The following is a 19,300-nucleotide window of genomic DNA, read 5'->3' on the forward strand; positions in this document are numbered from 1 at the left end:
CATAACTAGAGAAACTCTGAATTTCAAAAATGAGGCCAAAAGTAGAGTAGGATATTGAAAAACTACTGATGAGTATTTCAATAAATATATGAGTTCATACAGTTCAAGACTACATAAATCACCCAATCAATCTTGTATCTTTAAGATCTCCCCACACTCACTCATTAAGCTTTGTCTTAATTGTGTCTTATTAGCAAAGTACTGATTCCCAGCACTCCATGATAAGATTTCTAAAGTTAGATCAACTTTTATTTGAATACCACACTTGCGTGAGTTCCTTTGGCACTCTGAATATATGCTGGCAAGTGGCATTTACTAGAATGATCAGTTTGTACCCAAGCAACAACAGTTTCACATTACAGAGTAAGAAAGTTCAAGACCATGGAGCTTTTAACCTTTGAATTTTAAAATAATTCAACATCTCCCTACAGAAAGATTGGGGGGGGGGGGGGGGGGGATTATGTATATACGCACATACATAATTTTGTATGTACACATACATCACTGGTTAAAGAACAAACTTGGATTACAATAGACTAATTAACTTGGTTACCAGTACCAGAAGTGACCTGATTATCCAAGTCAGAGTGCTAATCTTTTGTTGGGGGTGGGGGAGGCCTGTTAAAAAAGAAATTAAAAAGTGAGAGAAACCCTTTTACTAAGGAGAAAGGCCATCAATACTCAGTTTTAGCCTGAAGTGGGAGTACATCATTCCTGAGATTCTTCCATACTAATTAACAAACTCACATGTTTCAAGTTTTAATCCAGAGCAAAGTTGTGAGAAGCAAAATTGGCAAGGCTGACTCATTACGACAGTCTACAAATAAAATAATCAAGCCAGAAATTAAACTCCATATAAATCTTAAGTGTACCATTTTTAAACTATTAAACCCACTAATACATCAATTTAAAGCTCTCACGCTATCTATACACATACTTAGGAAAAGCTGACAGTAACTAGCACTATTATATTATTTCAATAAGCCAAGAAGCGAAGAGTTACTGCAGTAGGCTGCCTTCCTCTGGAAGAAAATATAACCCAAATTCAGCATCATCTCAAAACAATCCTAATAAAGAAAGAAAAAAGTGTTTCTGTAACATTGAATCACAGCATAACATAAGTGGAATTCATCAACAAAGCAAAGTATTTCTGCAAGGAATAGAGCTATACACATCAACTGTTTAGACTGCAATAACCAGTTCATGCTGAGATAAGACATTTTTACTTAAGCAATCTGAATTTATTAGGAATACATCTCAAAACAGCAGCAAGCAATTATGGCAATAAGGAAACAAAAGAAAAACACACACACACAACCCTACAAGGACTTTTTTTTTTTTTTTTTTTTTTTTAGCTTACCTGCACTTGTTCTGTGGAGCTACTACTGAGTTCATCTCCAGACTCTGAATCTTGGTGAATTTTCTCTGAGCCTTCTCCTGCTGAATCACAAGATTGTTCATGCAAAAAGCTGGTCTTCTCTATTTCCAAGAACTCTGGACATGGGAAATGACCCATGGAGACGGTTCTATACTGATTGGAAACCTTGGGAGATTGCAACTCATTGTTAAGTTTTCCATTGTTTGAGGTAAGGTCCAGACTTAAACCAAGAGTTTGACCGGGGCTAGTGTTCAGTCCCAGATTTTGATTGGCATCTCGAACTAAGCAAGACACTTGAACTGGAGAAGATTTTCCAAAACTAGAAAGCTCTGGTGACTTATTCACATTTTCCGTTGATCTCTGTAATCCATGTGTCAACTTCAGAGCATTATTTGGCAGCATGCTTGCCTGCTTAACAGGTGGCATCAGTGCTTTTCGTGGTATTTCCTTCACATACTGTGCTGGCACATAAAAGGGTTTGGAATTTTCATCTCTTTTGACTTGCCACCAATCGTCATTAGTCTTTTTCACTAAGATGTATTTCTCCCCTTGTTTAATCACAATTTTCTTGTCCTTGGCCTCATACTCATAGTCGTACTCCACTTCAATGTACAGTTGTCCTGGGAGAATCTTCCCACCTTTATCAGCCATTTCTATTTGAAAAGATTTCACCTCTTCAGGCAAAAGGTAAGCAACATTCTGTTTCAGAAGTGTTATTTGCCTGTTAATAATCAGAGCTGTAAAAAAGGGGAAAAAAATGTATATGTAATAATTGTTTAAGAGCACTTCAGAGGAAAATAATTTCAAAAATAACCCTGCCCATTCCGTTTATGTCAACCTCAGACTAAATAATTGAGGGAAAATGGAAGATTTTCAGATACTTTTCTCAGTGATAAAATAGAAAGGCAGCAAAACAACTTAGTCACCGATTTAACTCTCCTATTCACACAAGCCTCCTGCTATCAAGTGGCTCATTAAGCCTGTTGTTTCTATTACTAAATAATGTTGATTAATCGGGGGGGGGGGCGCTTGGGGGGGATGGGACACACTAGTCTGAGTCAATCCATGGTAGTGTTAAATAAAAGAATTCAAAGTTTCTGAGATACTTAGATACTTTGGTTTCAGTGGTTTAAATTCTGCATATTTACTTTGCTCCTAAGAGAGCTTTTTGTGGTATTTACATTACAGAAAACCTAATTAACCAAAAGTTTAAGGGCTAAAATGGAAAACACAAACAAAAATCCCAACAATAATGAAACAGAACTACAAATCAAAACCAGAACTCGATAATACATGAAAATGTTGAAAAGTACTTTCAGCATCTTATAATGCAGACAACCACCATTGTATCCACACCCACAAACTCCAAGTTGTCTCTAATCGTGTAGCATCAACGCTACATCAATTCATGAGTGGATAAGCACCAGTCTTGCCAACTTACGCTGGACACAACATAGTAAATTAACATGAAAGATAACCTTGAAAATCAAAGCATGTAAGTAAAGGGGAAGATCTACAGCATTCAAATAGAACGTAGGAGAACTCAAGTAAAATGCTGCCACATTTAATCTTATAAAGATTAACAAATAGATTTTTTTTTCTAAATGCATGTTTCATGAATGAGAAAAATTATGTATAAACTTGCAGCTCTGCAAGTTAAGACTTTGTGATGAGATCTGTAGTGTTTACCCTGCCACAAAGTGGAACTAATGCAATTCCATGCAGGCACACACACGCAGAGTGAACTCAGCTACCCTAAACGGGGCTAAGGACAGAAACGCCAGCAAAAAAGGACTTGTGGGGACAGCTGAAACAGAAACCTTTAACAGTTCTTCAATTTTTCTTTCACCATTTCTACCATTTGCTCTGAGCCTTAAAAAAAAAAAAAACCCAACAAAACAAAAAACAACAAATGCATTTCCCACATAACTCAGTAGAAAAAGAAGCTAAAAAGCTCAACTATGATGCCAAGACAGAAGTGCCCGTCTTTAAACTTTCTCTCTCCCACAGTTCATCATATTTTACTTCCAGGAAGCATTTCCTACAGGTAACTTGAAAGCTACCATTGTTTACAAGACTCCAAATGGAATCACAAGGTCAGACTTACAACTTTATGGAGGACTTGGAGTGATGGTACCACATTCAACAAAGCTGACAGCAGGAACACAAAGCAGTAAAAAAGAATGCTAGGATTCTCGTGTTTACTCTCTCTACCATAAAATGCTACACTGAAATTCAAAGCATTATAGTCTATTTACAGCCTCAGTACAGAACAACTTGCTTACCTGCTGTTCTACATAAACAGGTATTTTTAAGTTCAGCTCTGCAGTTGTTTAGCAACTGTAGCAGCAGGTAAGCATAAAGAAATTGCAGCCATTCCCACTCTCTTCCTAGTTTCGGAAGCTAAGCCATACAAATGTTATTTTTTCCTCGTTACTAACCCTGACTCCTCCCAACACTTCTTCAAAGCTGCTACCAACCCCTTTCACTGCTTCAAGGTCATAGGCCAGAAAAATGCAAGCATTTCCGAGTTACAGTCTACCTGTAAGGCCTGCTACCTTGGAAGTTGAAATGTAGGACGAGGGCACATTCAGAGTTTTTCCTTCTCCCATACAGAAACCAAAAAGAGAACATAAGCCCATGGTTTCCCACAGGGCTACCAAACATTTAAAAACTTGGATTTTTCATTTCTCTTTTGCAAATTGCCTGTAACTATTTATTGAGAATGCATGCTTAACATTTTTTTCAAGACAGCTGGGTTCAATAAGTTGCATTTTATGCTTAAAAAAAATCAGAATTTTGAGAAATACAAGTTAAATAAAATACACTAGCTACAAAAGTAGCTCTATCCACTTTTGAAATCAGTTTTGCAGCCTCATCCCTTTCAAAAAAAACCAACAAAAACAAAACCCAACAAAAATCAGCGCAATTTTTTGTTCTTTCATCCAAGCTGCAAAATTATCAAGTCAATAGCAAACGTTTGGTAATGTTGAACATAAGATAAAAAGAGACAGGCTGTGTTCTGTGTTTGGCCAGAATACTAAAACAGCTTTATAAACAGATCACATCATCAGAATCAAGCAAGGCTCTAATTCTCTGACTCAACAGACAGAAGCAAGAGATACCTACGTTATAGGTGGGAAATCCTTCTCAGTAAGTTTAAGATCAACATCAACCCTGTACGTCTGCAAACAAGTACTATGGCCTTGATTTCACTGATCCAAATGCATTAACTTTTCGTTTGAATCTTTTTAATGCAGCTGTTATGCCACAGACTGCCTGTACCCTATGCACAGCCGAGGGTATAGTTAACAGTAAGTCATGTCCTCTCCAGGTCCATGTATCTGTCTCGTAGAACTTGGGTTAAAGAACTCTGGAAGCCTCAGCCAAACCTCTGCTGTAAGAGGCTTAGAATAATTCAGATGTGAATGCACAATATTGACATTTGGAGTACTGACTTCATCGTGCTGTTAGTCAATAACTGAAGGGATACGGGAGGTCAGACCTTGTAACCCAACTATTTTTTTTCCTTTGCCATTGCCTGTAATACTGGGTGGCACCCACATTGGTAAAGAAGGTTGAAGAACCCTAATTAGACAAGCATGAAAAGTTATCTATTTCCACAGAGAACATCTGCATGCTTTAATACCTTAAATCAAGTCTCAGCACCTGATTAAAAGATTAGTAACAATGAACAGCCCCACTGACAAGGAAGACATAAGAAAACTTATTCAGGAATAAAAAAAAACCAGAGTCAGGCCACACTTCTCTTCTGGCGAAGAAAACCCTGGTTGCTACAGGCTAACTGATGTGAGGCAGGCCACATCCCCAGGTGGAAACGCGCTCCGCCGTTTCACAGGCACTCACGCTGTCCTACGAGAGCCCACCCGTGGTTACGTACAGGCACCCTGCCGAGATCCTTCACTCCGTACCCACGCGTGGATCTTTTCGGGCTCCGATTTCCGACTGGAACCGTTCCCACCTCTTACTCAGCTAAGGCTGAGTAAGGCTGGCAGCCCTCGGTGTTTGCAGAGGTCAGCTCCTCCCTCTCCCACCGCCCGCGGGCGCCGCGGCGGCCCTGCCCCGGGGCCCGGCCTCTCCCCGCTCCTCCCGGGGCCCGGCCTCTCCCCGCTCCTCCCGGGGCGGCACAGCCCGCTCCTCCCGGGGCCCGGCCTCTCCCCGCTCCTCCCGGGGCCCGGCCTCTCCCCGCGGGGGGATGCACACGTACCATCAGGGGTTCTGCATGCAAACGTTTGCCTCTAGCTAGACTTTATGTACGTCCCCACAAAACGAGACCTTGTCTAATTAAACCCCAATGTGACAGTTCAGCCGCCCTCAGACGGGTTGGGCTGGGAGAGCTTTAGGTTTGCTCGGAGGTAAGCCTTTCCTAGGGCAACTTAAACCCTACAGCACTCAGACTTAACTGCAGAACGATGCTCGCTAAATTGATCTTGAAGCACGTGTAAATGGTCTTGAAAGAAACGTGGTCCTAACACACATAGACATAGAATCGTAAGTATGATCATATATGATATGTATATAATATGATCATATATTAGATATGATCATCCCTAACTTCAGCATTATCCTAGAACTCGTAACACACAAAAAAAAGGTACACAACAGGTATTTCAAACTTCTCTTGAGATTATCAGACACAGAGTATTTTCCTCTGATCCTCCAGAACCAGGTAATTGAGACACACTAAAAAGACTTTTTGCTATTTCTCTTATTTTCCTCTTGGAAAAAAACTTTCACCATGGCTATGGAATTGTTACTTACTGTATAATACAAACAGATAATAAGTATACCACCCAGAATATTAACCGATTGCCTTAAACTTCTTCGTGTGACCTTGTTCATGGTGTCCTACAAAGCAGCAGCAGTTGACTTGTGTAATCTTTTTCCATTTTCAGCATCAAACTTCACCCACTACTGAAATGAACCCTTCTGCACTGCTGATACAGAAATAAACTCAATTACTGAAGCTAAATTAGGATAAATTCTTATCGGTTCAGGCCAGCTGAGATACCCTGGCTACAGCTCACTAGATTTCATGATTCTGCTTCTCCCTGGGCAGTTTCCTTGGGGCTTCAAGCTATACAGCAGCCACTGCTTGGAGACCAGTCCCTCAGTAACCTTGTGAGAACTCAACCCTACTCATACCTTCCTTCCCAAGGGACGCCACTCTTTATCCAACACAACTAACTCGTCACCTGATACTTTCACGCAGACAAACAGCCCTCACCGGTGCCTGTAAAAACCACCATCTGCAAACCGTGCATCCAGAGCATGCAAAAGTTCTATAAAAATAGATGCAAAGATGCAAATGCAAACAACAGATACACACGAAACACGGACAACTTACAAGCTTTATGAAAACAAGCTTAATCCTTTGCTGTTTCCTCCGAGATTACTAACATGGGTTACAAATCGAGCACTGCTTCCAAGTAAACCAGCTTCCCAGAGCTCACACGTCCTTAAAATCAAAGGCATAATAAGTAACCACTTAATAATTGCCTGTGACTCAGAGTACTGAATAAGCGATGCATTTTAAACAACTGTCAGGACAACTTTTCAAGCCTCGCTGCAGCACCCCACACCTTAACGAGCTTCCAGCGCATCACCAGCCCACTTGCTCCTCGTTGCGGGCTTTTGTTAAGTTGGTGACTCCAAAGACCGGCTATAAATACCGCAGCACACCCGCACCGACTCACCCCAGCCGAACCACCCGAAGTTACCGCGCTCAAGCTAATACAAGGGCGTCAAACCCGACCCTCCCGGATCGGGGGGGGGCGCCTGGGAAAGGCCGCCGAGGCGCCGCTGCCCGCCGCCTCCCTTTGTTTCCCGCCGGCCGCGGCCCCAGCAGGTGAGCGGCGGTTGCACAAGGCAGGTCGGGCGGCCCTGCCCAGCCTCCGCGCCGCCCCCGGCACCGCGGGCCCACCGGCAGCGCCCAGGTGCGGAGCTGCCTCCCGGCGCCGCCGCCAACTCGGCGCTCCCGGCGGCGCCTGGGGAACGAAGCCGCCGCCAACGGGGGCACCGCGGGGCGGCGCCGCCCGGACCACCCCGCCTCCCCCGCCGGCCGCCTGGCACGGGAGGCGCTCCCCGGCGGTGCCCCGCGGGGGGGAGGGACGGAAGGCGGCGCCGGGGGGGCTGAGGCCGCCGCCACCATAAGCTGGCCCCGGCCCGGGCGCGGACGTGCCCTCCGACCGCCGCAGGGCCACCCTGCCCTGCCCGATTGTCCCGGCGGCAGCGCCGCCGCGCTCCTCCCCCTCCTTCCCCCCCCGCCGAGCCGAGAGGCGCGGCCCCTCACCTGCCTCGGCGGTGCGGCCGGGCCCCGCTCCAGTCGCAGCGGCGGCGGCGGCGCCTGCTGCTGCTGCTCTCGTTCCCCGCTCCCCCTCCCGCCAGCAGCGGCCCCTGCGCCCGCCCACCCCGCAGCCGAGTGTCAGCTCCGGGGCACGGCGGCGTCACCCGTCCCGTGTCACGTGCCGGGGGAGGGGCGCGAGGGGCGGGGCCGTGCGGGGGGGTGTGGCGGGGCGGGTGCAGCGCACCAACTTCCCGCCCCCCGATCCGGTTCGGTTCGGTCCGGTCCGGCCCGGCCCTGCCGGTACAGCGGGGACGCTCGGGTCGTGCCCGAGGAGCGCCGCCGTAGGCGTGCGGTGTGGGCCGCGCTCTCGGTGGGCGACGCACGCGGTCCTGCGCCTGGTTCTGCTGGGGGGCGCCCAGAGCCCCCCCCCCCCCGCCCGGGGACACCGCGCTTTGCGCCGGCGGGGTCTGTGGGGAGAGCGGGGGTGGGCGCGGGCTCACGGCGTCCGGGCCGGCGGGTTTGCCGCGCCGCGGGGGGGGTGGTCCCGCAGAGCCGCCCTGAACAGCGTGCCCGGGGCGAGTCGCTGAGCCCGACACCCCGCCTGCTGCCGGGCCTGGCTGCGGGCGGCAGCGCTCGGCCGCGGGGACTGCAGAGAGGGGTTCAGCCCTCTCGCCAAAAGGAGAACCGGAGGGGCTCCAGCCTGACGGATGGCGTGGGTCCTGCCCCCCGAAGGGCATGTTGCCCCTAATGTGAAATTGGTGAGCGTCCGTCCATTCTACCGTCCACCTGCATTGTGCTCTGCTAAAGTCACCCGGTGCCGCTGCCGGAGCGGTAAGGTCATCTTCCGATTCGCACGGTGGTGTGAGACGTCTGGGCCTTTCTGTCCGTAACAAAAAGAACAGATGGAAAACAAAAACTACGCCCCTTCCTCGCTGCAGCCAGGGGTCTGAGTGATCTGTAGTTGATAACAGAAGCAACAGCAATTTTTAAATAGTCTGACCAAAAAGAAATAATAAGACGTAGTCCTATCCAGTTAGTCCAAGTTAACTTGCTTAGTATCTCTTATGCTATTAGTAAAAGTTGTCAAACATCCAGTTTGGGAACGTTTATATGGCCTTCACAGCATTTTCAAATTGTAAGTGATCTTATCTTTCTCTTTAAAAAAAAATGGTATCTAGTCCTCGTGGTTGCAAAGATAACCTTGAAAGCATGAACTGACTGTGACCGATACAGCCGTATCTGAATGAATCCACAAACATCCTGAAACAATGGCACTGAGAGGTGTAAACTGTCTGCACTCTATTATTCTAATCAAGACTAATGTTGGCCCTAACTTTTTTTCTTTGATTATTTTAACACATGGAAGAAGGCAACAGTAAGATCCTCAAAAGGTGGGAAGAACAGATTTGCTGAAGGCAAAGAAAGGCAATGGGAAGAGACCTGAGGAGTGCAAGCAAGAAAAAGAGAGAAACAGAGACTGAGGAAAAGATAAAAATAGCATCAATAGGTGTAACTGAACATGTGGACACACTTTCATATTGGATGATATTTCCAGTGTCAATATTTCTGTGATGCCTTTTATCAGGTGGTATGTGACAACATGCAAGACAAGTAGTAAACACTGCAAATACCTTACAGCTTTGCTTCTTGTATCTTAGCCTGAATACTTCTGAAAATGTCCCCTTGGCACCAAGGATCATTTGACTTTGGGCTGTCTGTCCAAAAAACATCATTATTAAAATTCTGTTGATGTAAGGCTGATACCACTGTCACACCTACTCGTTCAGCAGTTATTCACAGAGTCTTGAAAAACCAACTGGAGACTAGTGTTTCTACTGTAACTGAAACACCTTGCATACAGATGTCCATTATTTATCATTAAAAGGCAAAAGAAACATGTAAGAGGTCAGTAGTTTCATATTCATACTTATTCTATTGTAAATTATATCTATGTGGAAGAGATACAGAGTAATTCAGGGTATGGTGTTCAGTTGGATGTTTTTGTCTAATAGGATTCTATCTGTATTGTCAGTTTTGTGGTAGAGAATAATATACTTAGCACACTTGGGTATTTCTGAGCAAGCTGACAGCATTTTACCTACTGACACGCCTGAGGTATACATAAAAACATCTCAAAAATCAGTCATAGTAACCACATTGTTATTATCCGTCCTTACTGCCAAGGCTTCGCTGGAGTGCTGCAGGATATGGCATTAGTGATTCAGTCTGAGGCACTCTTCCCTCTGAGTCAGTGCTGAACCAATGGTCCCGCATAATATCAACGTGCATAATAGAGCTGAAGGTGCCAGAAGATATGTAATTTTGAGTCCCTGCCCAAGTGCAGTCATGAAGGATTCCACATTACCAATAAACTGTCCAGCCCAAATCCAATTTTAGCATCTATTACATATTCTGCCTGGGAAGGATTTCTTTATCATTTCACTGGAGTAGAAGGAGCTAGAGCTCACAACCTTTACTCACCGTGCCTTGTTTTTCCTGGAGATGACTGTCACACTGACACCTCAGGTGGGACTATATGTGAATGGTAGGTGGAAAGACACAGCACATGTGGTGACCTCATGAATCTCAGGTTGAAAGAATTGCCAACTACAACTGCTTTATGTAGTCTGCGTGAGCTGTGGTAGAAACTGCAGGACTTAATTCATGTATCTGTCGCATTCTGAATGTTTTATAACTCACACACACAGACATCAATCTCTCTCTTCGTAAACTGATTCCTCGTGAAAAGTCAGTGTTTGAACTGTGTCTATCTATCTGTCCTGTTATGCCAAACTTCAAAACCTTTGTCCAAATTTACCTGTGTTTGCCAAAAGGGAGTTGTCTCAAAGGTAATTAAGCTCCCACAAGTTTTGTGAAAAAAAAACCAGGCAGCTGTATAGAGGTGCAGGAGAAGCCACGTAAGAAAGTGACATTATGAATGTTGCAATTGTGGAGGAAAAGTTGACCCAATACTTACAATCTATCATAAAACACAAAACCATAGAAAACAAGTTTCGCAGTTCTGAAAATCCAGTCTTGGAAAAATCCTTTTTTGGTGTTTGAATTAGCCATAGAAAGGATCCTTTCTGTCCTTAGCTTCAAAGTTCTGGAATACCAGGGTAATGTGTGTAAAAAATTGGAGCCTATTAAATTTGAAGGGCAAATTCTCATTTTACTTTTCTGCTATTTTTTTTTTCTTCTGAGTTCTCTATTTCAAATCTCTACAAGGTCAGCTGTCCAGTATTTAATGCCTCAGTCGCAGTACTTTGAGTTGTGTGTTATGTTTTAATTAACTTGAAATGCGTATCTGAGATTGGACATTGCTGTCCTGTTACTCATAATGCCAGGCTGATGTTAGGTAACCAACAGAAATGTGCTGCTTAAAACGTGATTGGTATTAAATCCGGGTTGTTTATTCGTTGTTTGCCACCCCCCCCTTACCAAACAGACTAATCTCATTATGAACTGTGGTGATTCTTTCTTTAGGAAATGGCTGAGAAGGCAAATACGAAAAGCTTTCTAACAGGCAAATACTGCAAATACCCACCTTGCTCTTTGTGCTGTTTCCTTGGGTTTTCACTCCTTTTTTCAGAGACTTTTCCTCTGGGTTTGGTCTTAGAACCTCAGTAGTGATACACACTGGAGAAACCATTGTGAATTTAGACAAAGAAATGCACTTAATTAAGCAAACAGTTCTGATATAAATAGAAAATATTTTTATTTTACTTCAAATACTACTTGCAAGTGTATTTTATAAAATGGTTCAACTTACCTGATATAAAGCACATGACCTGGGGCATCTCCTGTCTGCTCTGCTCCTACTCTCATTTTTTTGACAGCTTCTAGCCTCTCACCTCTATCTAAAAATACTTTTACCACCTACACATATACCTACAATCAATTCCTCCTTTCTGTTCTTTCTCAGTACTACAAAAGCACTTTTTAGCAAAGTGCAGATACTGTGGGCTTTTTGCACGAACTTGTCAATTTACTCCCCATCTCCTGACTCAACTAACAGATGAGCCATTTTTATTTATATAACTGCGCAGTATAAGGAAAATCAATTGAAAAGGGAACAAAGAGGTAAAGAATACAGAAAAAGGAACCCAGATTTCTCAGAAGTTCAGTAAAGAACTTGTTTCACCATGACACTACAAAGGAATGTTCTCTGCCTTAAGGAGGAACTTTTATCCACAGTTCAGAGATGATAATTTGGTTTACTATGAAAAATCAGGGAGGAATTTGTAAGATTTTTCAATCTTGCCAGCTGATTATTTTTGTAAATCGTATTAGCCAGAATGGACTGCGGTCAGCGCATGTTTTTTTACTTTGCTCTGTTCATTCGCCACGTGGTCATTGCAGTGCTCGGTATTTGCATCTGTCTCTGAGATCACCCAATGGAAGCTGTGACAAAAATTCCAATGTGCCTGTTGTTTGTACTAGCAGTCTCAGTTTGCAAGTAAAGAACAATTTTTTACAACTATCAGATTGTCAGCATTACTAAAGAACAAAGTGAGATTTGTTTTGGTCAAACTGATCCTTTAATTCTGCTCTCACCAAGACCAGGCTCACTACATACCTGTGAAGTTTAACTGTTTATTGCTTTTCTCATCTTGACCATAGTATTCCAAACCGTGTCACTTCTATGTTGAGCATGAAAATAGACCGCTGAGTCGCAGCACAGAATGAAAAGTGGAGAAAGATATTGAATTAATTTTCTGACGGAACTGCTAAAGCAGACCCTGGGTAAAGGAGGACATTTCTTTGTGCTACCTTGGCTTAAGACCTCTGTCTAAGCTCAATCTTAGCTCTGCACAACTAGTCGTGTCTTGATCTAGCCGTGGTTTGAGCTAACAGCAAAAACATACAAAAGGCACAATTAATAATTTCAATAATAATATCTCTTTCCTGGGATAAACCTATAATGAAAGGTATTGATATTGAAAAAGCACAATGTAAATGTCCATTTATACCTTGGAGAAGTGTCTTTAATTTCTAAGTAGCTTATTTTTTGTCTGATGAAAAGGAAGGAATTGTGTTTATGAACCACTAATAAGCAGAATAGAAATAAATATAAAGATATTGCATAGCTGTGCAAAAAGAATGAAATAAAACCTTGTGTGTTAAATGTTTTATTCATATTGAAGTTCATTTGATTGTTCTGCACAAAATTCAGGCTTAGTGAAGATACACGAGGGACTTTCTGGTTCCCCGAATGGCACAAGTTCAGAATTCGGTCCAGTGCGAGGGCCTGGTGTGGCTCAGCGAGCAGCGTGCTCGCTTCTGGGCCCTCTGAAACTGGAAGTTTCTTAGACTGTGCATTGCTGAACCCTTGCAACTGCAAAGGCTTCTCACGGTCCAATAAAGTTCCCAGTGGACGGTCAAAGTGAAGTTATATGAGGTTGTCCAGTTTGTACTGAATGCTATTGCTGAGAAACAGCAGAAATTGATAGACTGGATTCATCTCAGCTTAACAGGCATGGCTAGACGTCACGAGAGGTTCATCCTGCCCGAGTTCATATGTATCTACATCAAAGGCAGGTATCTAAGCTCCCTTGAGAATCAGTGGGGTTGTATTTGTTACAGTCAAAGGAGTCTGGAGGATAATTCATCTCATCTTAAAGTAGGTGCCCGCATGTGATCAGAACAGCTGCACTCTAGAGTCTACTGATGTGGTTAAAGAGTAGAAATCATTGTTGCGGGAATTGGTGAATGCCGAAAGTTTTCATGTTCAAAAAGAATTAGATAAATTCATGAGAAAAAATTGAGTGACTTAGCATTTTAATTTTGAGCTGCCTGAAGTAATTTAATCCTACCTATCCTCAGAAAACTAGACATGCATGTGTGATATTTCCATTTTTCTCTGACATCTTTTGTTCTTTAAGCATGATATTTTCTCTTAAAGATGTTGCTTGGCCACCATGGGGTTAGTCTTGAAGAGAACAGAGCTAGAGAGCAATCCTGGGAAAAGAGGTTTCACTCTGTGGATCCCAGTGATTCAGAAAAATATTTCATCTGGTAACTGTGATACTCAACTCAGTAAACATTCTTGCAAATCACAGTCTAAGGCTGTGGCTGTGCCGGCAAACAAATGGGGCCAGCCACCATGGTAAATTGTTAGCGTGCTCCCTGGCATGGTTTTGGCACATGGTTTTGGCCAAACTGAATCTCTCCATGTTCGAGCAGTTTGAGAATTAGCACGGACCAGAGACTGTTCCCATGAGGCACTTCGGATGTATCCACTCTAGTTTTGAGGGTGAAAGAGTTGACGGATGCTGCCAGTTCACCAGGGCCAGAGGACAGCCTTAGCCTGATTTGTTTAGTTGTACAGGCACAGCTTTAGTGTCCAGGGCTGTCTATGTGACCGGGCAAGCTGCTGCTGCATGAAATATCGTATGTGCAGGGTGGCTTTCCTATGGGAGCTGTGAATAGATGTGAGTTGGAAATTAGGAGGTGCTTTCTACCCATAATAGAAATAAGAACTAGAATAGCCAGTAGAAGCAAGGGTAAAAAATACTTTTCTTTTTTTGTCATTCAGCATGGAAGAAACTATTTGAAATATGTGAACAGTGTACTCCATCTTCTGCAAGGTCCCTAACCATTTCCGTACTCCCATATTCATTTGAAAACAACAAAAGTGAAGAGGAATTTTTATTCCTCTCTGTAAATATGTCAGGGAAACACCAGCTTTTTCAGGGGAAACACCAGCTTTTCTCTAAGCAAAATGGATGTAAATTGGCCTTTTTTTCTTTTTTTTTTTAAAGCTCCTTGCCATCAGGAGGGTGGAGACTTTGAATGGCTTCAGAGAGAGCACTAGAATCAGGAAAAATCTTAACTCATTTCAAGATGCTGTTCGATACATTTAGAGAAAAGATGTGACTTGGTTGCTTATGTCAAAGGAAGAAGGATGTGAAGGTCCCTGAATTCTCCATGGCTGTGCCTGTACCAGTGAGTTAAACAGGCCTGAGCATCTCTCAGACAGTGAGGCCAGCCGGCCCAGAAGGGCCCACAGCCATAGAGCTCTTGCTCTGCAAAATCTGGTGTTCGCTTCTAAACTACCTATTGGGAAAGGTCTCATCACAGGACACGTGTGGGAAACGGCAAGTGAGCCTCTGACCAAAACCACGGGAAGGGCTGTTCTAACAATTTCACAGTATAGATGATCAAGTTCCAGTGTCTGTGACCTTGTTTAATTTACTAGTACAGATGCCAACTTTTATTCTTCCTTCTCCAGTTCCTCTGTTCCGTTACAGGCCCTGCACCAACTCTCCTCTATTTAATTCTGCTTCCTAAAAGAGAAAACAAACCTTCTGTGCCAACAGCTACTGCAGAAAGAGCCAGGTAGAAGGTTATAACATTTCCATGACATGCTGTGTTTCTTTCAGTTCTGTGTTTTGCTTCTAACAAAAAAGTTATTTCAAGTCCCTGAGTGGGCTGGTATGAAGGAAACTATGTGCTGGCTCAGAGTTGTTAGTAATTTCAGCACATCATAGCCATTCCCAAGGAGTCACTGGACTTCAGGGACCAAACCCTTTCCAATCCTGTCGCTCCTTCTTCAGATAAGAGATATCTTCAGGAATCCAAGTCCACATTTTGTCTTATGTTTGCTTTCCTGCAAGCTTCTCTGCTGGTTTTCCTTGCTCCTTCTGTTTGCCCAATTGTTTTCCATTGGAAAAGGAAAAGAAACCCTTACAAATATTTCATTGCTCTAAGGCTGGCATAGCAATAACGCTGTAGGTGATGCAGTCAATGCTGCCGTTAGTTCTGTTGTCTCAGCTGCTTCTAGCCAGAAATGAGTCATTCAAGTTTTTCACTAGAGAGCAAACCATGGGAGAAACTCATAAAAAGGGATTGGCTGGGTCTTGGTTATTTGTATGTGGTTTTTAAATAGTAAAATTGCTTTGTCATTAGAAAGAATGGAAATTTGTATTTTGGCTGGACCAGCATAGGTTTACACCTCAAGCTGATGCAAAGGATCCCCTGGAATGTTTCAGGTAGATCATAGCTTGACTTTACAATTGCTCTGTGATAAAGAAAGGGGGAAAAGAAAGACCATGTTAGCTGTGACACTGCATTGCACCTCTTCCGCACGGCTGTGTCTAATGCCTCTTCCCCCATGCTCAGCCATTCACGGTCCTGGCACTCCCTAAAGCGTTCGTAAAAACTTCTTACCCATATCACTGACATTAAGCCAAACTCTCTTATTTTCATCAAAACCATTGATTCATGTAATCACAGATGTCATTTGAAAAGTCAAGTTTCAATGCAATTTTAAACCTTTTAGTGAAAATGTTGATGGCAAATATAAACATTTTTGGAAGGGGGAGAGGCTTATCTCTCTTTTGAAGCCTATGAAATAAAAGCATGTCCAATATATGGACATTTTAGCCAGTTCTAATTAGCTCAGTCCCTAATTAGAAAGTCTGGAAGCCTTGTGCATACTAGGTCATGACTTTAGCAGTACATAATATGTATTCTCCATCCGCTGTTTTACATAACTGAGGTGATGATCTCTTCCTGCAGAGTGGGAAGAAATATGGAGCAGCACCTGTCTGCCCTAACGACAGAGTGACGCTGTGTAGGATGCTGGTTTCGGTCAGGATGAAACTATGTCCTGGAAGGGAGGAGCCCCGGAGCTGTTACAAACAGCTGAGCCAAGATAAAGGCTGTTAACACCAAGGCAGGTTCACAAGGAAGTAACAGCAGAGATGGAAGTATCTATTATACTACTGATAAAAGAATACCTAGAAGGTGCTTCCAATTACAAAATAGTAGGTATACTTTAGGGATGAATAAACTCCAAAGCTAAGTGAGAGGTGTTCACCGGCTCAGAGTTTTGTTATCATTATGCTTGGAATTAATGAAAAGGGAAGGAGAGTTCTCAGGCTTCCTGCCAAGACAGAAAAAGCAAGGCGGGGGGGGGGGAACAAAATTAAAAACAGGCCCTGACTTGGGTCAAAACAAATTTAAATGTGAGTTTTTATAGCAAAACAAAGACCTTGTAGTTTAGTTCAAATGAAGCAGAAACTGGATTTAAAATCATGTTTACCATCTTTTCCAGATTAGCATCCTAACCATGAGACAGTCACTCAAAAGTGGGCCGCCTTCAGTCCCTCTGGCTGGCGCGGTTTTGGTGCGGGAAAATATATGAGCAGTCATTTCAACAAAGGATGTGAATGCTTCTCAGCCTGGAGCACTCCTCGAGGATGGAAGATATCTGAAGCTCAGTCCCTCTGCCTGTGAAGATTCAAGTATTAATGCTAAGTGGAACAGCAGCAACAGGATTGAAAGCACCCCAGAATATTTAATAGTGTGGCAGTTAGCAATGAAGGACTAAGAAAGAGGTGGTGGAAGGGACTTAAATCCCCTCAAGTAGACACTGAACCTGTGTCTTTCACATCTTTCACGCTGAGAGCGAATGTTCAAAGAGAGGTGGCCCCCTCCCCCAGCTCCGTGATGGGAATACGGTGACATTGCTTTTCCTTCACTCTGCCTAGGCAGCATCGTTTAGATGAATTCAGATCAAATCTGTGAGCTTTTTGAATGAATGAGACCATGTTTGTTGTGATTTTACTGTTCCATGGGAAAAATATCACCCATTCCTACTCTTGTTCAGTGCATTAATAACCACAACTTATCACTAAAAGAAACACGGTAGCTATAGGCATCTTGTCTCTTGGTCAGAAAATAAAGCATGAGACAGTTACTTCTGAGCAGGTCTCTCAAACTGCAGCTTTCAGTGCCAGTCCGTCTGGCACTGAATGACGTACTGGCGCTTACCTCCCTGCATCAGTGTCGTCATAACGGAACGGTAAAATAAATGCAGAGCTGATAATCTGGACCACGTACTCCATGCATGCCACAAACTGAGTGTCTCATTAGGTGCTGAACATACAACAATTCAAAAATAAGCATGGAACAGGTTGTTGCCGTGGAGGCTGAGAGGCTGTCATGCCAGCAGAAGTTAAAGCAGGTCCGCTGATACAGTGGTGGGCAAATAATAAACAGTCAGGAATTTTTAACAGATATAGGTCTTCAACTATTGCTCTTGCAATTATGTTATTATTAGGATCTCAATCACATACCCATCCAAAACGATTATCTTCCTCAGCCCTTTCAATTTGCTTCTTGGAAGAGGGTAAGGGAGACATAAAAATGGAAGAACTGCAGTTGCTTATAAGAGTAGCTCTGTATTTTTCTACATGTTTTATGAGTGGGCATTACCCATTCTTCCCACTGTGTTAGGCCTTTTTTTTAAGAGATTGAAAACAATTATCTTTGGAATAGACCAGTAAAAGGAAACACTATAAGAAAAAAAATAACGTCATGGAAAGGAGAAAGCAGATCAGATGTTTCTAAGGGTGCTCTTTCATAAAAAGAAAAGAAAAAAAGAAGGGAACATTCAGTGATATTGAAATGTTACAAAGTCGAAACTGAGAAAGGTTTTCACACAAACTAGAACATGGAACTTGTTGCCAAAGCCTTTCACTGAAGCCGAGAGTGTAGCAAGATGAGAAAACAAAAGGAGCTTTACGCAGGTAGCCGTGGAACAGCGGCAGTTGTAAACGCTCAGGTCCTACAGCCTAGAGCAGCCTTTTGTACCTGCCCCTGCCAGCGGGACACCAGGGCCTGTTGTCTCATTTGCCATTCCTCCAGGAGAGCTTGGTTTGTTCAGCTTTCAGAGACGGGGTGTTGGCATAAACAGACCTCTGAGCTGAGAGCGTGAGCCTATATTTATGTTGCTTTCTGTAATGTCCAGTAAGAATTTTGAGGCATTTTATCTTGACAAACGCAAGGTTTATCACTTAAAATCATCTCTTCTGGACACAAACATGGTTGATTCCCAAGGAAGCATGCTTTGTAGACTCCAGGTTAGCCAACCCGTGCTGTTTTCTCCTGTTCCCTTGTTTATTCTGGAGAAACAACAAAGTTAAACAGGTTTCCATTTGCTGTGACAAAAGCTAACCTCACATAAATTCGGTGGTTTGCAAAGTGAGCAGGATGATTAACGGTGAATCTCAAGACAGAAATTCCTCCTGAGTATTTTCAGGAGCTATGAAATAGCCATCAACAAGACAGTACCAGGATTTTGTCCCTGTCTTTTTAAAGGTGCATCCTCTACGCTCACCACTTTTTTGCCTGCAGTATTACAGGTAACAGCCATTTTTAGGTCATGCTTCAGTCACGCCTTGGCATCCCGTGTGTGACCGGCAGCATCACCTGAGAGATGGCAGGACGGTAGCTGGGTCACCTTTGAGCCCTAAGGCCAAGATGGGTGAACAAAAACACATTTCCACTGCTGGACAACTTAAAAAAAGAAACAAAGGGAATGTGCAACCCATCTCTCTTCTTTATTTAAAATCTCCCCCCCCCCCCCCCCGCCCCCAAGCAGTTACAGATGAATTATGTACTCTTCCCCTCTCCTGTGTATGCACTCTCTAGCTGGCTGGATTTTTAGTAATCTATTATTCATTGGCTTGCTCTCTCTTCCCTGCTTTTCCCTTTTCTCCCTGCCGCTGGGATTTGGCAGGGCTGCTGGGGAGGTTCCTGCCCCACCGCTGCGCAGGCCGCAGGCCGCTCGCTCCCCCAGTATGGCTTATTGCCATCTGCTGGAA

General features: G+C 43.6%; 1 protein-coding gene and 1 long non-coding RNA gene across 2 annotated transcripts in view; one reads left to right on the forward strand and one right to left on the reverse strand.

Annotated features, from left to right (window-relative positions):
- ARHGAP12 (Rho GTPase activating protein 12) overlaps positions 1-7,819 on the reverse strand; it is a 79,076-nt gene extending 71,257 nt beyond the window's left edge. The window contains 2 exon segments of the mRNA XM_075746529.1: positions 1,361-2,115; positions 7,692-7,819. Coding sequence (XP_075602644.1) covers positions 1,361-2,029 — 669 coding nt within the window. The 5' untranslated portion in view covers positions 2,030-2,115; positions 7,692-7,819.
- Positions 7,820-7,950: 131 nt separating this feature from the next.
- LOC142600606 (uncharacterized) lies at positions 7,951-17,391 on the forward strand. The gene is made up of 2 exons (XR_012834184.1): positions 7,951-8,055; positions 16,209-17,391. It is a non-coding gene; the product is annotated as an uncharacterized LOC142600606 (long non-coding RNA).
- Positions 17,392-19,300: the final 1,909 nt, after the last annotated feature.

This window comes from Balearica regulorum, chromosome 2 (genome assembly GCF_011004875.1).
Source record: "Balearica regulorum gibbericeps isolate bBalReg1 chromosome 2, bBalReg1.pri, whole genome shotgun sequence".
NCBI lineage: Eukaryota > Metazoa > Chordata > Aves > Gruiformes > Gruidae > Balearica > Balearica regulorum.